This window comes from Salmo salar, chromosome ssa03 (genome assembly GCF_905237065.1).
Source record: "Salmo salar chromosome ssa03, Ssal_v3.1, whole genome shotgun sequence".
NCBI classification, from domain to species: domain Eukaryota; kingdom Metazoa; phylum Chordata; class Actinopteri; order Salmoniformes; family Salmonidae; genus Salmo; species Salmo salar.
This window is the reverse complement of record NC_059444.1, coordinates 60,710,718-60,730,098: the sequence shown is the minus strand read 5'-3', so window position 1 is coordinate 60,730,098 and position 19,381 is coordinate 60,710,718. Positions and strand designations below refer to the sequence as shown.

At 41.7% G+C, this 19,381-nt stretch overlaps 1 protein-coding gene across 1 annotated transcript; it reads left to right on the top strand.

Moving 5' to 3' along the window:
* The first annotated feature begins 534 nt into the window (after positions 1-534).
* On the top strand, positions 535-19,158 carry LOC106601022 (ras-related protein Rab-5C). The gene is made up of 6 exons (XM_014192873.2): positions 535-713; positions 12,129-12,491; positions 14,030-14,181; positions 14,445-14,567; positions 14,800-14,893; positions 17,615-19,158. The coding sequence occupies exons 2-6, from the start codon at positions 12,326-12,328 to the stop codon at positions 17,737-17,739; spliced, it is 660 nt and encodes a 219-aa protein (XP_014048348.1). The 5' UTR covers positions 535-713; positions 12,129-12,325; the 3' UTR covers positions 17,740-19,158.
* The last annotated feature ends 223 nt before the right edge of the window (positions 19,159-19,381 follow it).

The following is a 19,381-nucleotide window of genomic DNA, read 5'->3' as shown; positions in this document are numbered from 1 at the left end:
TGTCAGATGATGGCAAATATCATGGTCTTTAGCGCCACCAGATGGTGATACATTTAAAGCAAACTTCTGTAAATATTTTATTAAATACGTTTGAAAAACTATGGGACCGAATCTGAGTTGTTGATTGCCTATCTGGTGCCAGGAGTGTTTCTTTTGACCAAAAAGATCAGCTCTGAAAAAGATCTGATGTTGAAAGATCTGATGTGATTGCTTAAAATACTAATTAGTGTAAAAAATATCAGAACTGGGCTGCCTGTGTAAATGCTAGTTTGATGTTTTTTTTATATATTTTAAAAAATATATCGGATGCCGTTTTATCTTGCGCTGGGGAGAGTGGCAACTGCCACTGCTTGCCACTCCTAAATTAGTCTCGTAAATCCGATCCTAGGCAAAATCAGCATTGATACATTGTGGGAGCCAACAAGTCTGTCTACGGAGACTACTCCTAAATAATCAGCCCTGACCAAATTTGTGTTAATTAATTTAGTAAACTACAGTTCCCAGGTTCCCAACAACACATAATCAGAGGGAAGCCACACCTTCAGGAAGTGGGAGGATCCCGGAAAAAATGCACCAAGCAGAAGTGAAGGCCGGGGCCTATGTGTTGAGCAGTCGTAGTGAGCTGTGATAGAGAAAAGTCGTCAAAGTCGAAATTGTGGAAAGTGAGAGTATACGAAGAAAAGGGAACGCATGTTTGACCTTTGCCTCTAACGGTAAGCTGTAAACTATACTATTTTTGGTTCAGATTTCCACTGTCAAATTTTGCTCAATCAACCACAGCAGTAAACTAACGTTAGCTAGCTACCTAGCCAGAGATACGTCGCTAGCTAACGACTGTCAGATTGATATGTTAAATGGGACTGATTACTTGTCCAGATAGCTAATGAGGTAACTAGTTAGCAAATAATAAAAAGCTTTGTTCATAATTTGACCAAATAGTTATTTATCTTTTAGATGTTTGATTTACCCCGTCTTTTCTGTGCGATGTCATCATAAACTTAGCCAAGTTAGTTAGCATTAGCTAGCTTTCGTCAGTGTCGTTCTATTTTGTTTTTACTGGCAGTAATGTTAATTTACAGCAGACATATTTTTGTCGTCTACTCAGCTAACTAGCTACTCAACTATAGCTCTTATTGACATTATATAACAATTTAAAAAATTGTTTGGCTTTTAAAAGCTAGCTAGTTAATGTAACTTGGTGGGATAGCTAGCTAAATTACAGAAATGTCATGTTAGATTTGTATTTCATAGCTAGTTAGCCTTTAACTGACAGCTAACTAACTATATAGCTAGTAGATTTTCCTTTTGGTCCAATCAATTTGATAAACCTTTCATATGTTGATTTCTAGCTTTCAACAGAGTATCTTAACTCATTGCCATTGGTGTCAGCAGGCTCTAGGTATCAGTGATGATGACGATAGTATGAGGAAGTTTGAAACCCACCAACTTAATAGCTATTTATGGTTTCTGCCAGGCAATGATCACGAATCATTCCATCTTGCAGTAACCCACGTCACCCGGTCTTTTATGTTAATTGTTATCTTGCCGCTGGTTATAATCGTTTACTTAGCTAGGTCTCAAAACATATTTTACATAATTGGAGTTCAACGTTTATGGCTGTATCTAATTAGGCTCATCATTTTGAATGCCATCATTTGCTGAGTTACATTTTTGGTCTGTACTTGGTTATCTGATGTAGCCCCCATCGTGGGAGTCTGTCTGTGTCATGTTACTTTTGTATGAATGCATGCTTCCGTGTCTATGGTGGAATGTGGTGTCCCTCATAACTTACTGTGTCTCCTCAGTCCTGTACCCTTGTTCACTCCTTCACCTTTACTGCAGGTCATCTATGGCAGTTGTTCCCAAACTGTGGGGTCGGCAGGGGGGTGGGCACGGGAGTCCCCCAGAACTCAGTTCGACTTTCAACTTACTCCTGAAAGTTGTAATAGTAAAATGTACAATGGTGCAATTATGAAATTGGGTAGTGCATCGTCCGTTTTCCTCTTGTCATGTCAGTCATTGCATACGTTAGAGCAGAGTTTCCCAAACCCTGGGTGCACGTTTTGGTTTTTGCCTTTGCACTATACAGCTGATTCAAATAACCAACTCGTCTTGAGATGTGCCTTATGTTACGTAAATCATTTGTTAAATGGGGTGAAAAGGAGACTGAATTGCCACTTTTTAATGTAAGCTCTAGTATAATTGAGTTTCTATCAGGAGTGAGACACTAAGACTTTGGGCAAGCAGTCAAACTCTGCATCATTCAAGACAGTTGCTTTGTGAGAAGCTGTTAAAGTTCACATTTTAGACATTGTTATGTAAATGCCAGCTAAAAAGTGGACTGGGCTTGAGTCTTTTGGGTATACACCAGGGTAAATCCTCATTGGAAACTTGTTGGTGTGTAATGGCTCAATAACAGGACTAGAGAAGGGATTTTTAAGAATTTTCCCAAGCTGCTGCCATGTTATGGTGTGGACCTTGTCCTTAGAGTGGTGACACATTTTGACACAGGAAAACATTATATAAAAGGCAATATTACTAGGTGGCTTAAAATGTTTGTTTGATTTGGTGTTGTAAGCCTAGTTAAGACAGTTTCTATGATATTTCCAGATATTCCTGACAGAATGGCTAGTAAAATAACATACGTCTGCGTGAGACGCAACACTTTTCAATGTTCAATCCAAAGTAAGCCTAATTGGTATGCGTTAGTGTGGTCAGAAAGGTTGTAATGCATTGGAGTCGATGGAGGAATGAATGAATCGGGTGTGTAGGAGGAGAATCATGCCCATTCACAACGGGTCATTCTGATGACTCCTCAAAAGACTGAAGATATCCTGTAGGTGTGACATTTTTTCTGTTACCCAAGCTGGAGAGTTCTATGTGCAGAGTCTGTTACTGGTCAGTTTGCTACCAGACTTGTTTGAGACTTAAATATCAATGTATGCCCCCTATTGATTAAACCACAACAATTTAGGCCTAAACAAATGGAAAATGGTTTCATTAAGTTTGAGTCATTAATAATTAAGTTTGTGTGCTTCCTCGCAGCCTGATGAGACACCCACTAACCCCACCCTTGACTCTTTATTTCTGCAGCTGAGGCCCTGTCTGGGGTTCTTATTTCTCATACTAGCCCCATGTTGAAATTTAATTGGGGGTTGGGGTTTAGCCTAGTAGGCCTATGCAAAAACAGATGCTTTTTATGTCACTTAGGGTTGCAAAGCTACCGGTAATTTAAAACAGTCACCTTCATTTTTGGTCATAGATTACCAGGTAAATTTGGTAATTTATACTTTAATTATAAATATTAGTATTCATTTTTCTTTTCTTTTTTTTTATATATATCTGTGTCCATATTGTCCACGACTTTCTAGTAGATGGACCATATAGTTCAAGGGAAAATTCCAAAAAAAATAAAGTATCCAGGCTTAATCAACAATGGCTTTATTTTCAATTAACTCTAAAACTGTTGTCTTCTCCACAACTTGTTGGATATATTTCCCTTTAATGTGAGAGGCCAGAATTATCGGCATGGAGTAGAATTGTATTACACAGGCTTTTGCTTGGCTGTCATGTTTCTCACACAAAGGGAGCCAGAAAGAGAAGGAAATTATTCACCCCTTGCCTGCACCAATCATTTGCTAGTGATGTGTATCCTGTTTGCATTCCCAGAGATTTAGGCTGTTTAGACAGGCAGCCCAATTCTGATATTTTTTTCACTCACTGGTCTTTTGACCAATCAAATCAGATCTTTTTTAGAGCTGATCTGATTGGTCAAAAGACCAATGACTGAAAAAAATATCAGAATTTGGACTGCCTGTCTATGCGCAGCCTTAGTCACCATTCCTTTCCTCTTCCAATTGACCCATCGCTTAGTCATTAGGCTATAGTTTCTCTTGCATACATATTGAAATAGTCCACTGTGCTACTCGATTGGGGTGTCTCGCTTTCTCTTCCCTCTCTGGGTTTATCCTCCCTGACGGTTTCCCATCCAGGCCCAACCCTTTTAAACTTCAGATGAAAGCCAAGCTAACAGCTGGATGCAGGCCAGGCGGGGTGGTGTGGCTGCTGCTTGCTCCACCCTCCCTCCCCGTTACATCTAATTCCTCTGGTCCCTCCACCCTTGGAGTTCATTGAACCTGTTGTCATGTCACCACTTATTCCTAGGTAACTGGTTAAATGAAGTCTGTCTGCCTGACAGCTTGTTGCAGCACTAATTCCATGGCATTGGTGACGAATGCACGTTGGCACGGTCACACGCTGACACCTCTGTAGATAATGGCTGATGTTTCAACTGGAGTCTAGGAGTGGGAGACTGAATTGTCCTTTGGGAACACACAGCTCATAGGCCTTTTGGGGTGTGTATTGTTAGCAGTGCTAGCCTAATCAGTTGTTTAGAGGAATTCTGTGCATTCTCATAGTACAACTAACTTCATTCTACCCAGTCCAGTAACACCAGGTACTCCCAGTCCAGTAACACCAGGTACTCCCAGTCCAGTAACACCAGGTACTCTTTCTGATCAGTCCCATTCCACCCCCTGCTGATTACCATGAACAGCACTGGCCTAAGAGTTTTACCTAGCCTGATTCCAGATCTGTGTGTGCTTTTGCCTACTCCAATGTCATTGTCAAGCCTTTCAGTAATGTTTGGTATGACAATTCCATAACGAGTTGACAAGAGAGCAGGAACTGACTGGCACCCAGGCTGTTGTACCTGTCAGCAGAGCACAGTGGGACTGTGAGCTGTGATGGAAGCATACCTTTAGGCTAGTTGTGGTCAATAATAGGGTTGGCTGTGAGGGCTCTGAGGTTAAGAGCAGGGCTGGGATAATACTAGGATATGTTTTCCATGTCAAAAATGAAAACACGAAGCAGATCTAACTCTTTGGTCCTTTAAAAAACCTGCTGTATGTAAAACATTGTGTGCTATAGCTTGGAAAAATAAATCATGGATCACTCTGGATGACAACATAATGTTTGTTTCCAACATTAGGGCTGTTTTCCTAAAGTTAAATCCACTTTGTGTTTTGATTCCTTGCCACGATACTAACGAGTATCGAGATGCTGGTAGGGTCCCGGCCCTAGTTAAGAGTAGTGTGGGGCATAGCGGATGGGGTTCATGGCTAAATATGAGAGTGGGTACTTCAAATGTTAGCCAACTTCAGGGTGTGTGTGTGTGTGTGTGTGTGATGTGATGTGATGTGATGTGATGTTTGGGATGTCAAGTATAAGAGGAAACCCACAAGGTGATGGTAACTGATGTCACTGGTCATGTTAAATAGAAACTGAACAGTTACTGAGAATTTCCCCCTCCCCCACACTCTTTTTCAGACTTACTAACATGCTGACAAAACTGACCATGTTGAATAACATGAATGTGTACATTTTATTATTCAATCATTTAATCCAAAGTGCTTGCGTGTGTAAACATGTCTGCCTAGCCAGGCGCTAATAGAACTTGGTTCTATTTTAGGCGCTAATAGAACTTGGTTCTATTTTAGGCGCTAATAGAACTTGGTTCTATTTTAGGCGCTAATAGAACTTGGTTCTATTTTAGGCGCTAGGTGCGCTGCAAGTCCCACCTCTCCCATCTACCCATTTGGTTTTTACGAGCATATACCAACGTGGGTGATTTGAAAGATGAACAAGGTCCACACCAGTTGGTGGTGGTAATGCACCTTAAAGTTGGTTGCCAACCGCCATGTAAAATCCACAGAAGAAGAAAAAGAAGACCCTGAACAAGGAGATATTAATCAAAGAATTGAACTAAAAACAAACTAGGTTTCCCGTTTTTATCTGTGGATTAATTGTCGGAGTAGAGAACACAATTTTGTATGACTCCAAATGGGTCAAAGATCCAGCTTAAAAACAAATACTGTATTTCAGGTAAAATAACAACCCAATGTTTATCTCCCAGGACCAATTATCCAGCAACAGCAAGCTAGCTAGCTAAATGTCCATTTAATGTTTCATGTGTGTTTTGATCTGACCCCAAATTAATATAGTTGGTTTTGGTATTTGAACCTGCATGAACGCGTCTGGTGGGGATAGACAACACCAACATGCACACACAGAGTCGGTTTGGTCAGCGTGTCCATCATGAACGTGGCTTCTTCATTTGATATATATGTGCATGCGTTGTCTTGTATAGCATTAAAGTCTACCTCATGCATGTGAGTGAGAAACTGTTGATTGGATCATGAGGGCAATACATGCAATATCTGTATGTAGTTAATTGTGTGTGTGTTGTGCTACCAGTTCTCAGTGGCTGTGTTTTACTAAATGCTTGGATTTCAAGCTGGCAGCAAAGCCCACAGGAGGCTGTATGAACATTTTACCATCTCTCCCTCTTTCTCTCTCTCTTTCCATCCCTCTCGCCTACTCTCTCTTTGACCCAGCCTCTCTCCCCGACCCACTTCAGTGTGTGGAGGTCTCCAGAGTCCATTAAAGATGCCAGCAGAGGGCTGTTTAGATGCATGATGCTGCTCTGAGTGACTCTTGGAACAGGAGGTAGTGTTGGGCCAGCCACTACAGGCCCTCTAGCAATCAGTCAATCATATTACCAAGGATCATTTTTTATTTGACCTTTTATTTAACTAGGCAAGTCAGTTAAGAACAAATTCTTATTTACGATGACGGCCAGACCCGGACGACGCTGGGCCGATTGTGCGCCGCCCTGTTCACTCTACTGTTCAATAACCATGTCCTAAACTGTTAGGCCTAAGTCCACTGTTTTGGTTTAGAATGGTGGATTGAACACAGGGCTTTTGATGCAAATCTGATTTTCAGTTATGTCTGTCATCTGTGTTTATATTGAGTGTTATCAGTGTTACTGACACTAATATACAATATGGGCTTATGACTAGCCTAGGTTAAATGTTCTCACTCACTTATCCTGTTTTTGGTTTCTGAAGCCCTCATCTCAGGCTGGGAATCTCCTGGCCTCTTCCCCCGGCCTCCCTCCTCCCTGTCCTTGGCTATGGAGCCTTGTCTTGGGACAGTGAGGCATGCTGACCTCTTCATTTCCATAGTGTGTGTAGTAGGCTATCAGTGTTGGAGAGCAGTCGCACCTGTTGTTTTGTCTTAGAATGGTAGACATACTGGTAAGGGTAAACATGTGTAAAAAGTGCCTAAAAACATTTGACATAAGTGACCTGTTTAGGCTAGCTTAATTAGAAGAAATATGAGGATGTTTCGACGTTCTTCTCAGAAACGCAGACATTGGGCTTAGTTCCACAGTCCTGGTCTATTAGCTTTGTTACAACTTCCTCTCTTGTTTGCACCTCAGCGTCATATTAGCGCGTAGGGGAATTACATGTTGTTGACCCAATGAACATGCCGCTATTTCTCTCCACACACTCACTGTGGTGCGTCTAGGAATCCCTCGGATGGTGTGTGATGTGTATGTGGCAGTAGTCTAGGCCTTTGGTGTGCTACCTTGCTGTACTGCCTGCTCTGTGCTGGGTTGACCCTCTCAGGCCAGTGTGTGGTACCAACACAGTGTGTGATCTTCTGTCACACGCAGAAGATTAGGCCCTTGCCTGGGAAGGACTGAGCGTCAACAGCAACCCTACTCTGGCTGGCCTCTCTCTCTCATATATATATATATATATATATATATATATATATATCCATGTTGTGGACGGAATCACAGAATTCAACAATATTCAAATGTATTGAACTTATTAGAAAATGTATTAATTTGCCCAGGTTAATCATAAGACATGAACTAAATGCATCAGTGATTTGTATTTTCCTGCAACTTTCTGAAACTGTGTGTGGTGCGCGCATACGTCTACACTTTGTGTAGCGAAGATGCTAATGCTAAGTCTTCTGGTAGAGATGGCTTCCCAAAAACATTGTCAATTAAATGTTACCTACAAAGTTGCCTATGCCTACCTGGGAGAATGATTTATGCAAAACAAATGGCCAATCACATGAGCGCTACAGAAACGTTGCTAACCAAACAGCGGTCTCTTGCTGGTGCACACTTGCATTAAAAGGGTAACTCATCCAAAAATGTAGATGTCTAAGCATTGTTGTAGAAATAAAACATCCGATTTTATTATTTTTCTATAATAATAGACTGAAACAGAAACCTGTATCCAAAAAGCTCTATTTTTGTCTCATCAGACCACATGACCTTCTCCCATTCCTCCTCTGGGTCATCCAGATGGTCATTGGCAAACTTCAGACGGGCCTGGACATGCGCGGGCTTGAGCAGGGGGACCTTGCGTGCGCTGCAGGATTTTAATCCATGACGGCGTAGTGTGTTACTAATGGTTGTCTTTGAGACTGTGGTCCCAGCTCTCTTCAGGTCATTGACCAGGTCCTGCCGTGTAGTTCTGGGCTGATCCCTCACCTTCCTCATGATCATTGATGCCCCACACCGAGGGTGATGGACCGTCATCTTGAACTTCTTCCATTTTCTAATAATTGCGCCAACAGTTGTTGCCTTCTCAACAAGCTGCTTGCCTATTGTCCTGTAGCCCATTACAGCCTTGTGCGGGTCTACAATTTTATCCCTGATGTCCTTACACAGCTCTCTGGTCTTGGCCATTGTGGAGAGGTTGGAGTCTGTTTGATTGAGTGTGTGGACAGGTGTCTTTTATACGGCTAACGAGTTCAAACAGGTGCAGTTAATACAGGTAATGAGTGGAGAACAGGAGGGCTTCTTAAAGAAAAACTAACAGGTCTGTGAGAGCCGGAATTCTTACTGGTTGGTAGGGGATCAAATACTTATGTCATGCAATAAAATGCAAATGAATTACTTAAAAATCATACAATGTGATTTTCTGGATTTTTGTTTTAGATTCCGTCTCTCACAGTTGAAGTGTACCTATGATAAGAATTACAGACCTACATGCTTTGTAAGTAGGAAACACTGCCGATTTTGCAGGTTATCAAATACTTGTTCTCCCTACTGTATGTATAAAGGGCCAACAGTACTGTATGTATGTGCGTGCTACTCTGTCCTTCTACATTGTTCACTTCCTGCTTTGATATTAATTCCGTTTCCTGTCCCTTTCACCAAGCAGAAGCTGACTGACCTTGTGTAAAGTAGATCTATGGAAGATTTGTTTAAGTTTTTCTACTGTAATCATATTCCTCAGTCAATGTAAAGAAGAAAACTTGGACTCTGTCATATTATGGTTGGGCCAGTGTACTCAATCTGCACATCATCATGTGACTAACGTGGACGTGTGCAGACCCACGGTGGATTGTAACACAGAAACAGGAGTCCTTGGGGCAAGCAGCTCAGACTATCATTTCCTGTTCTGTGTTTTCACTGTGGTCCTCAGCTCTGTGGTCTCTGAGAAACACACACACACACACACACACAGGTTGCATTGGGTTGGATGTGAACATAGTTGAACTCGGCTTTAGGCTGATGTGTCTAGACATAGGTTTGGGGGCGTTCAAGCGTCATGATTGTGAATGCTCACGGTTAATTGTGGTCGTACTCATCATGACCCAATCTGCATTTCTAAATGTTGCTTTAGACAGGACCCCATGACATTTCCTTAACTGCTGTATTTGACTGCTGAGTCTAAAGTAAATATAATTAAAAGAGAAGAGGGCAGGGCTTATCTCCCTGTTCCATTCAAATCCCCTTTGCTTCATTCAAACAGACATCCCGACCGCAATGTAGGTTTCCAGTAGGCCTATCAGAAAATAACCTTAGTTTAAACATTGAACTGTTTTCTTGTCAAACCACGGTGGTGTTTAGAAGCACTGAGATGTTCTTCGACCAATAGTGTTCATCAGAACGTTATTGAGTTGCAACACTGATCAACTGGAGCAGAATAATTAGTCTGCAAGGCATTGATTTGAGGCATTTTGGGGGTTTTAATGAGTAAGTGATGCACATCAGGACCATTTTAAAGGTTTGTTTGAACCTGAATAATAAGCCCAGTCAAAGGTTAAGATACAAAGGACTCGCTACACTGGAACATGAAAGTAGATTGGTTTATACCAGACACTTGCAGGAGTAGCCAACTTGGCATGACACCATTGACTCCTTGCAGTCAACACTTTTTTTTTTTCTCACTGATTTAGGCAAGACTATAAGAAATGATAATGACTCTCTTATTATATTCACCTTGATAGCTCTAAATGGCATGCATAGTGTACAAAACATTAGGATCACCTGCTCTTTCCATGAGACTGACCAGGTGAAAGCTATGATCCCTTATTGATGTCACCTGTTAAATCCACTTCAATCAGTGTAGATGAAGGGGAGGAGGAGACTGGTTAAAGAAGGATTTTTAAGACTTGAGACATGTAGTCCACCCCATTCCTGTGTGCTTTTGATGTGATTTATTTATTTAACCTTTTATTTAACTAGGCAAGTCGGTTACTAATAAATTCTAATTTACAATGACAGCCTACCCCGGTCAAACCCTAACAACGCTGGGCCAATTGTGGCCGACCTATGGGACTCCCAATTACAGCCAGTTGTGATACAGCCTGGAATTGAACCAGGGTCTGTAGTGACTCCTCTAACACTGCGATGCAGTGCCATAGACCGCTGCGCCACTCGGGAGCCCAGGGGTCGTTGCCCTGCTGGAAGACCCGTAACCTTCAATGGAGACCCAGTTTCTGGACATATTTGGCTGCAACTGTATTATAACCTGTATATACAGTGTCTTCAGAAAGTATCCACACCTCTTGTTTTACAGCCTGAATTAAAAAATGATTAAATGTAGATTTTTTTTTTTTTTGGTGACTGGCTTAAACAATACCCCATAGTGGAATGATGTTTTTATAAATTGTAGTAGTTAATTAAAATCTGAAATGTCTTGAGTCAATAAGTATTCAACCCTTTTGTTATGGCAAGCCTAAATAAGTTCAGGAGTAAACATTTGCTTAACAAGTCACATAACAAGTTGCATGGACTCACTCTGTGTGCAATATTAGTTCGATTTTTTTTTTTTTAAATACACAATTTTTTGGGGGGGGGAATGACTTCATCTCTGTACCCCACACATACAGATAATTGTAAGGTCCCTTTCCAATGACTCGCAAAGAAGGCAACCTATTGGTAGATTGGTTTTAAAAACAAAAAAGCAGACATTCACTATCCCCTTGAGCATGGTGAAGTTATTAATTACACTTTGAATGGTGGTATCAATACACCCAGTCACTACAAAGATACGGGTGACCTTCCTAACTCAGTTGCCGGAGAGGCCAATGGTGACTTTTAAAACGGAGAGTTTAATGGCTGTGATATGAGACAACATTGTAGTTACTCCACAATACTAACGTAATTGACAGAGTGAATAGAAGGAAGCCTGTACAGAGTAAAAATATTCCAAAAATGTACATCCTGTTTGCAACAAGACACTATAGTAATACTGCAAAAAATGTGGCAAAGCATTTTCACTTTTTATCCTGAATACAAAGTGTTAGGTTTGGGGCAAATCCAATACAAGACATTACTGAGTACCACACTCCATATTTTCAACCAGTCCTTTCAGGATAAAAAATAAACAAAATGGAGCTAAGCACAGGCAAAATCCTAGAGGAAAACCTGGTTGTCTGCTGACACTAGAAGATTAATTTAACAATAACCTAAAGCACAAGTCCAAATCTACACTGGAGTTGCTTACCAAGAAGACGGTGAATGTTCTTGAGTGGCAGAGTTAGTTTTGACTTAAATCTACTTAAATGTATGGCCAGACTTGAAAATGGCTGTCTTGCAATGATTAACAACCAGTTTGACAGAGCTTGAAGAAATATGAAAATAATAAATGGGCAAATGTTGCACAATCCAGGTGTGGAAAACTTACCGAGAAAGACTCACTGCTGTAATCACTGCCAAAGGTGCTTCTACAAAGTATTGACTCGGGTATGAATACTTATGTAAATTAAATGTCAATATTTAATTTTCAATAAATGAGCAACATTTCTAAACATGTTTTCACTTTGTCATTATGGGCTATTGTGTGTAGATGGTTGAGAACAAAAAAACTATTTCATCCATTTTGAATTCAGGCTGTAACACAACAATGTGGAATAATTCAAGGGGTATGAATACATTCTGAAGGCACTCTAGTTTACTAAAGTTTTCCTGTATCACACTAGCTGCCTACAAGTGATATTATTACTCAGTCTGTTCTTTCTTCCAGCTCCCACAGGTGAAGTCCCCTCTTCCTCCGGCCCCCTCACTGCCTGGCCTAGACTCACCTGACCCAGCTTAGCCCACCCTCACCTGGCCCGGTTTCAGCTCCAGTCCCTGCTCCGCTTCAGAGCCCCAGTCCTCTGCCCAAGACAGCCTCATTTTCCACCAAGAGCCTCTTACCCCAGTGAAGCTCTGCTCGGCAGCATGGCAGGTCGAGGAGGACCAGCACGGACCAACGGCGCGGCGGCCAGCAACAAGATCTGCCAGTTCAAGCTGGTGCTGCTGGGAGAGTCAGCGGTGGGCAAGTCCAGCTTGGTGCTGCGCTTCGTCAAGGGCCAGTTCCACGAGTACCAGGAGAGCACCATCGGAGGTGAGTAGGCACGCTGTTGGCATTGGGAGTGTCCTCTTTCTGACTGTGTCTTAGTCATGCTTAGTGTTTTGTTGCTTTACAGCTGTCCTTGTGTTGAGTCAGTATCATGTTATAAAGATCAAATAGAATGGAAATGTGAATGTGTAGTAGACTAAAGGAAGACCACTTAGAATGCCTTCCTAATCGGGGCTGTGTTCCTGCTAGCTAGCAGCTCTTACCCTAGCTGTTGTCAAGGCCAGGTCAGGAACAGACATGAGCTACAGAACCAGATCTTTCTTGGCAGCTGATCACCTGACTCTTGCATGAGCGGCCGAGCCTTTGACTGACACTTTAAATATGCCACAAGGAGTGGGATGTCCTTACTCCCGGCCACAGAAAGCCTTATAGAGAATGTTCAAACCAAAAGTAGGTAGTTGTCATCTGCTTAATAAGGTATGTATTGACTTGCTAGCCGTAGTGGAGCAGCGAGAAGGGGGTCTCTCTCTGTGGGCTCTTTAAAACAGGAAGGAAGTCGGTCAACAATGGGATTTCCTGTCCTGGAACTGCTCTAATATCTACGGATCTGGAAACCAATACGTGATGGTTTTAACATTCAAAGAATTCCACTGTAAAAGTTGGGTAATGAGTAACGATTTATTTTCAGCTTCACCTAGTGTTTCAAACCTACACACAGGTGTTGGGAATTTCCATTATGATTTAGTGGTTTACTAGCTAATTGCTTTCTTCAGGATTTATGCATTACCCTTTCTATAAATAAATGTTAAAAAGTACAGAGTCACAACATGCAGCCACAGGAGGGTGAGGCTGGAGAGACAGGATGCTTGGTGCTTACAGTAGCCAAAGACTTAGGACGTGTCAGCATTTTAAAAATATTATAAAACCTCTGTTGTCAGCTGTCTTGTCAAAGGTCACCGAGCTTTAGTATGTAGCAGGCTTCCTCTATGAGCGCTGCTGTACATTTCCCTCAGCCTTGTGGCACAACGGGCTGAATTAGCATTATCTTTATGTTCCCTGGATTAGCCAATAGACAGCCACATGTTTTGTTCACTCTTTCATCACTCAGTCTTGTTTAGTATATTTTACTCGCACTACTTTGCTCACAGTAACCTTTTACCCAGTGCTTAGTGCTCTGCGATTAGATCTTGTTTATTTACCTAATAAGTGTCCCTTCCTCCTCTCTCTAACGTTGGAAGGCTCCCAATTCTCCTCAGCGCTGGCTTTGTAGCTTCACGAGTTCTCATTAAGCCACTGTTCATGTTTCCTCTTAACTGTCTCATGGCCTTGGCTGTTGGGGTTATGTTTGCCTTGTGCTAGTTTAACTCAGCCATGTCAAATAGGGACAACTCTACCGCGATGACACGATCTAAGGAAGAAACAGAATACCTGTCCTGTACAGATACTGAGTTTTACTCCACTGTGAGGAAATGCACAGGCGACGTAAAATGTACACCTCTTTTCTATGTGTAGGGCATTTGCAGACCTGAAAATCAAAATAGAGCCTGAAACTGAGTCTATGATTTGTCTCTACACCCCTCCAGCTGCCTTCCTCACACAGACCGTCTGCTTGGATGACACAACAGTTAAGTTTGAGATCTGGGACACTGCAGGGCAGGAACGGTATCACAGCCTGGCCCCTATGTACTACAGAGGAGCGCAGGCTGCCATCGTGGTCTATGACATCACCAACACAGTGAGTGACAGCTGCTGGTCACGTGTGGCACTGGTCCCTGAGTGTTGTCAGCACTCAGGGATTTTTAGCGGAGGTTGATTTATTCAAACCCTTAACAAAGGGACAGACCTTTGCTCTCGTAACTGACACTTCTGTAGATATATAATAGAGCTCTTGTGTGAAAAACAAACATCCATTGTGCAATCTGCCTTTGTCATGTATTTCATCAAATCACAAATGTTTTTATGATGTTAAGAATGTTTTTTTTTTTTTTTTCTGTGCAGGATACATTCACACGTGCAAAGAACTGGGTGAAGGAGCTCCAACGACAAGCCAGCCCTAACATTGTTATTGCACTGGCAGGGAACAAAGCTGACCTGGCCAACAAAAGAGCTGTGGACTTCCAGGTACTGAGGAACTCCTAACAATTAGATGCTGCTCCCACTGGACTATTAGTGGAAATGGTCAATAAGTTTGTTTAAACAGGAGAATGTACTAGAAATGTAATTTATATAGTTTCTGTAGATATTCAAGAATGCTCACGAACTCTCAAAGCTTTGGGTTATTACTGATTGTATCAATGTGTTTGATGGGGCTCTAAAGATCTCTGTCCTCCCTTTGTTTTTTGTTTTTTTGTAGGAAGCACAAGCGTACGCAGATGACAACAGTTTGCTCTTCATGGAGACTTCAGCCAAGACGGCCATGAACGTCAATGAGATCTTTATGGCCATAGGTACGTGTACCACAATATTATATGTGCATTTATAAACTGGGTGGTTCGAGCCCTGAATGCTGATTGGCTGACAGCCGTGGTATATCAGACCATATACCACGGGTATGAAAGAACATATACAGTTGAAGTCGGAAGTTTACATACACCTTAGCCAAATACATTTAAACTTAGTTTCACAATTCCTGACATTTAATCCTTGTAAAAATTCCATCTTAGGTCAGTTAGGATCACCACTTTTATTTTAAGAATGTGAAATGTCAGAATAATAGTAGAGATTTATTTCAGCTTTTATTTCATCACATTCCCAGTGGGTCAGAAGTTACATACACTCAATTAGTATTTGGTAGCATTGCCTTTAAATTGTTTAACTTGGGTCAAAAGTTTTGTGTAGCCTTCCACAAGCTTCCCATAATAAGTTGGGTGGATTTTGGCCCATTCCTCCTGACAGAGCTGGTGTAACTGAGTCAGGTTTGTAGGCCTCCTTGCTCGCTCACGCTTTTTCAGTTCTGCCCACAAATTATCTATGGGATTGAGGTCAGGACTTTGTGATGGCCACTCCAATACCTTGACTTTGTTGTCCTTAAGCCATTTTGCCACAACTTTGGAAGTATGCTTGGGGTCATTGTCCATTTGAAAGACCCATTTGCGACCAAGCTTTAACTTCCTGACTGATGTCTTGAGATGTTGCTTCAATATATCCACATACTTTTCCTCCCTCATGATGCCATCTATTTTGTGAAGTGCACCAGTCCCTCCTGCAGCAAAGCACCACCACAACATGATGCTGCTACCCCCGTGTTTCACGGTTGGGATGGTGTTCTTCGGCTTGCAAGCCTCCCCCTTTTTCCTCCAAACATAATGATGGTCATTATGGCCAAACAATTCTATTTTTGTTTCATCAGACCAGAGGACATTTCTCCAAAAAATACGATCTTTGTCCCCATGTGCAGTTGCAAACCGTAGTCTGGCTTTCTTGTGGCAGTTTTGGATCCTTGCTGAGCGGCCTTTCAGCTTATGTCGATATAGGACTCGTTTTACTGTGGATATAGATACTTCTGTACCCGTTTCCTCCAGCATCTTCACAAGGTCTTTTGCTGCTGTTCTGGAATTGATTTGCACTTTTCACACCAAAGTACGTTAATCTCTAGGAGACAGAACGCGTCTCCTTCCTGAGCGGTATGGTGGCTGCATGGTCCCATGGTGTTCATACTTGCGTACTATTGTTTGTACAGATGAACGTGGTACCTTCAGGCGTTTGGAAATTGCTCCCAAGGATGAAGCAGACTTGTGGAGGTCTACAATTTTGTTTCTGAGGTCTTGGCTGATTTTCTTTTGATTTTCCCATAATGTCAAGCAAAGAGGCACTGAGTTTGAAGGTAGGCCTTGAAATACATCCACAGTTACACCTCCAATTGACTCAAATGATGTCAATTAGCCTATCAGAAGCTTCTAAAGCCATGACATAATTTTCTGGAATTTTCCAAGCTGTTTAAAGGCACAGTCAACTTAGTGTATGTGAACTTCTGACCCACTGGAATTGTGATTAAGTGAAATAATCTGTCTGTAAACAATTGTTGGAAAAATGACTTGTGTCATGCACCAAGCAGATGTCCTAACCGACTTGCCAAAACTATAGTTTGTTAACAAGAAATTTGTAGAGTGGTTGAAAAATTTGTTTTAATGACTCCAACCTAAGTGTATGTAAACCTCTGACTTCAACTGTTTGTACCGCTCTAATTAAGTTAGTAACCAGTTTATAATAGCAATAAGGCACCTCAGGGTTTATGGTATATGGCCTATATACCGTGGCTAAGCGCTGTATCCAGGCACTACACCTTGCGTCGTGCAAAAGAACAGCCCATAGCCTTGGTATATTGGCCACATACCACATCCCCTCGGGCCTTATTGCTTAAGTATACACTGAGTATACCAAACATTATGAACTGGGTGGTTTTAGCCCTGAATGCTGATTGGCTGACAGCCGTGGTATATCAGACCGTATACTACGGGTATGACCAAACATGTATTTTTATTGTCCAGGCATTTCGCAATGCATCGTGCTAAAGAACAGCCCTTAGCCGTGGTATATTGTCCATATAGCACACACCCTGGTGCCTTATTGCTTAATTAGAAACACCTTCCAAATATTGAGTTGCACCCATCCTTTTGCCTTCAGAACAGCCTCAATTCGTTGGGGCATTGACTCTACAAGGTGTCGAAAGCGTTCCACAGGGATGCTGGCCCATGTTGACTCCAATGCTTCCCACAGTTGTGTCAAGTTGGCTGGATGTCCTTTGGGTGGTGGACCATTCTTGATACACATGGGCAACTGTTGAGCGTGAGAAACCCAGCAGTGTTGCAGTTCTTTACACAAACCGATGCGACTGGCAGCTACTACCATACTCTGTTCAAAGGAACTTAAATATTTTGTCTTGCCCATTAACCTCTGAATGGCACACATACACAGTCAATGTCTCAACTGTCTCAAGGCTTAAAAATCCTTCTTTATCCTGTCTCTCCTTCATCTACACTGATTTGAAGTGGATTTAACAATTGACATCAATAAGCGATCATAGCTTTTACCTGGATTCACCTGGTCGGTCTGTCATGGAAAGAGCAGGTGTTCAAAATGTTTTGAATACTCAATGTACATTTCTTCCCAGAACAAATCAAATGTGTAGAAACCATAAAGGCTTCCTACTTTCTGTCCTTCTCCTGTAGCCAAGAAGCTTCCTAAGAACGAGCCAGCGGGTGGAGCCAGTGGCCGGGCCGGTGGTCGGGCTGGAGTGGACCTGCAGGAAGCCGCCCCACAGGCTGGTGGTAGCAAGTGCTGTGGTGGGAACTAACCAACTGGACTGACACACCAACCAACTTGCAGTATCAACCAACTGATCAGACCAGCTGACAAACACATCCCACGGTCAAACCAACTGACGGTCTGACCAACCACCATGCACCGATCAACTGATAAGCAAACCAGCTCACAGGCCAATCAGCTGTCAACACACAACTCCAAGGTTCCAATGATCAGACCAACAGACAAATGACACAATTATGACCAACATGACGACCTACAACTGTTTTAACTTACCCGAGGACATAACAACCCATTATCTCCAACCAACCAAACGATGGACATCTGACATCACCCAGGAAAAAAAACAACAACCCCACTTAGGGAGGAAAAAAAAGATCAATTCTTACCAATCGCACTTAACAGAGCACTGTTCTTTTTTTGTTTCACTGTATTTCTGTAAAAAAAAAAAAAAATCAAACGCAACTGGGAGGAATAATGAACAGGCTTTTTGGCCCTCTCCTTTCTCTCTCTCGCTCTCTCTTGTCATCTTTCTTTACCATAATGCTACAGTATTTCAACGTATGTCTTGTCACTTCTAACCCTGTTTAGTTTGGTGGTGGGTGAATGTAGCCATTGTCATTATTTCATTTTTCCTTGTTCCCGATCGTCACCCTTGGGCAAAAGAAGGGAGTGTTCAACCCCAAAAAAGGAGTTAGGAGAACATTTGTTTCCTTCCAGCTATAGCAGTTGTGTAGATTAACTGAACTATTACATTGTTATTATTGTTATTATTACTTTGACTTATTTTTGACACGCGTTAAACAGTATGATTTCAAAGACTAGACCACCTAAGGTTTTCCAATCATTAATCTATGATATACAACCATATACATAGTGCATTAACATCATTGTCACCAATAAGTCATTTTTAGCATTAATGTAATGTTTTTGAATCATTCATATGCAATGACGAAAGTGGAATAAAAAGGATAAAGCACGATTTGTTTTCCTGACCAAAATCACAATTGTGTATTGAAAACATGTTGCTATTATTTGTATAATGATTTTTCTTCAAACATGTAACCAATCAGTAGTTACTGTCAATACAATACCTTCCCAATCTCAACATGATGCTTTGTCATCCTCAATTATTTTTGTCATGTAAAGATGTCTTTTTTTTTTTTTATTTGTGTACAATTCCTTTGTTTTCTGAAGAGTCTCTGGTATTGGGTGCACTGGTTCTGTCACCTCTTGTGGTTTCAGATGTTCTCTTCAGTTTCTTTTGCTTTTCTGTTCTTTTTTTACTTTTTCTTATCAGGGAGGGATTCCTCTGACCAGTCCGCGTCTGTTATGACATCAATGACTAGCACAACAGTACCTGCAGCTGTCACTGCTGTGAGATGGGGGACAGGGGTAAACCAAGCAAAACAACTAATTGTCATTTTACCAATAAATAAGGGGGAAGGTATCTCATTGTCTGCCTGTCTTCTCATTTGTTGTATGACAATGGGTATTAGAGTAGAAGATTTCTCACTGTTAGATTTCATCTAACAGCTATTCATATCTCTACCGATGTGTTGAGCGTATAGTGGCTGTTTCCAGCCTTTGTTCTCTAATTCTCGATCTTGCTTAAGATCTCAATAGATCCTCATCAGTCTAAGAAGCCAGCTGAGCTCAGTGAGTCTGTCTGA

Bases quoted from the DNA above. Each gene is read 5' to 3' on its own strand.
- LOC106601022 (XM_014192873.2), top strand. From the start codon at position 12,326: ATGGCAGGTCGAGGAGGACCAGCACGGACCAACGGCGCGGCGGCCAGC. The intron at 14,182-14,444 runs GTGAGTGACAGC...TTTTCTGTGCAG, and splicing joins TCTATGACATCACCAACACA to GATACATTCACACGTGCAAA. The intron at 14,568-14,799 runs GTACTGAGGAAC...GTTTTTTTGTAG, and splicing joins AAAGAGCTGTGGACTTCCAG to GAAGCACAAGCGTACGCAGA.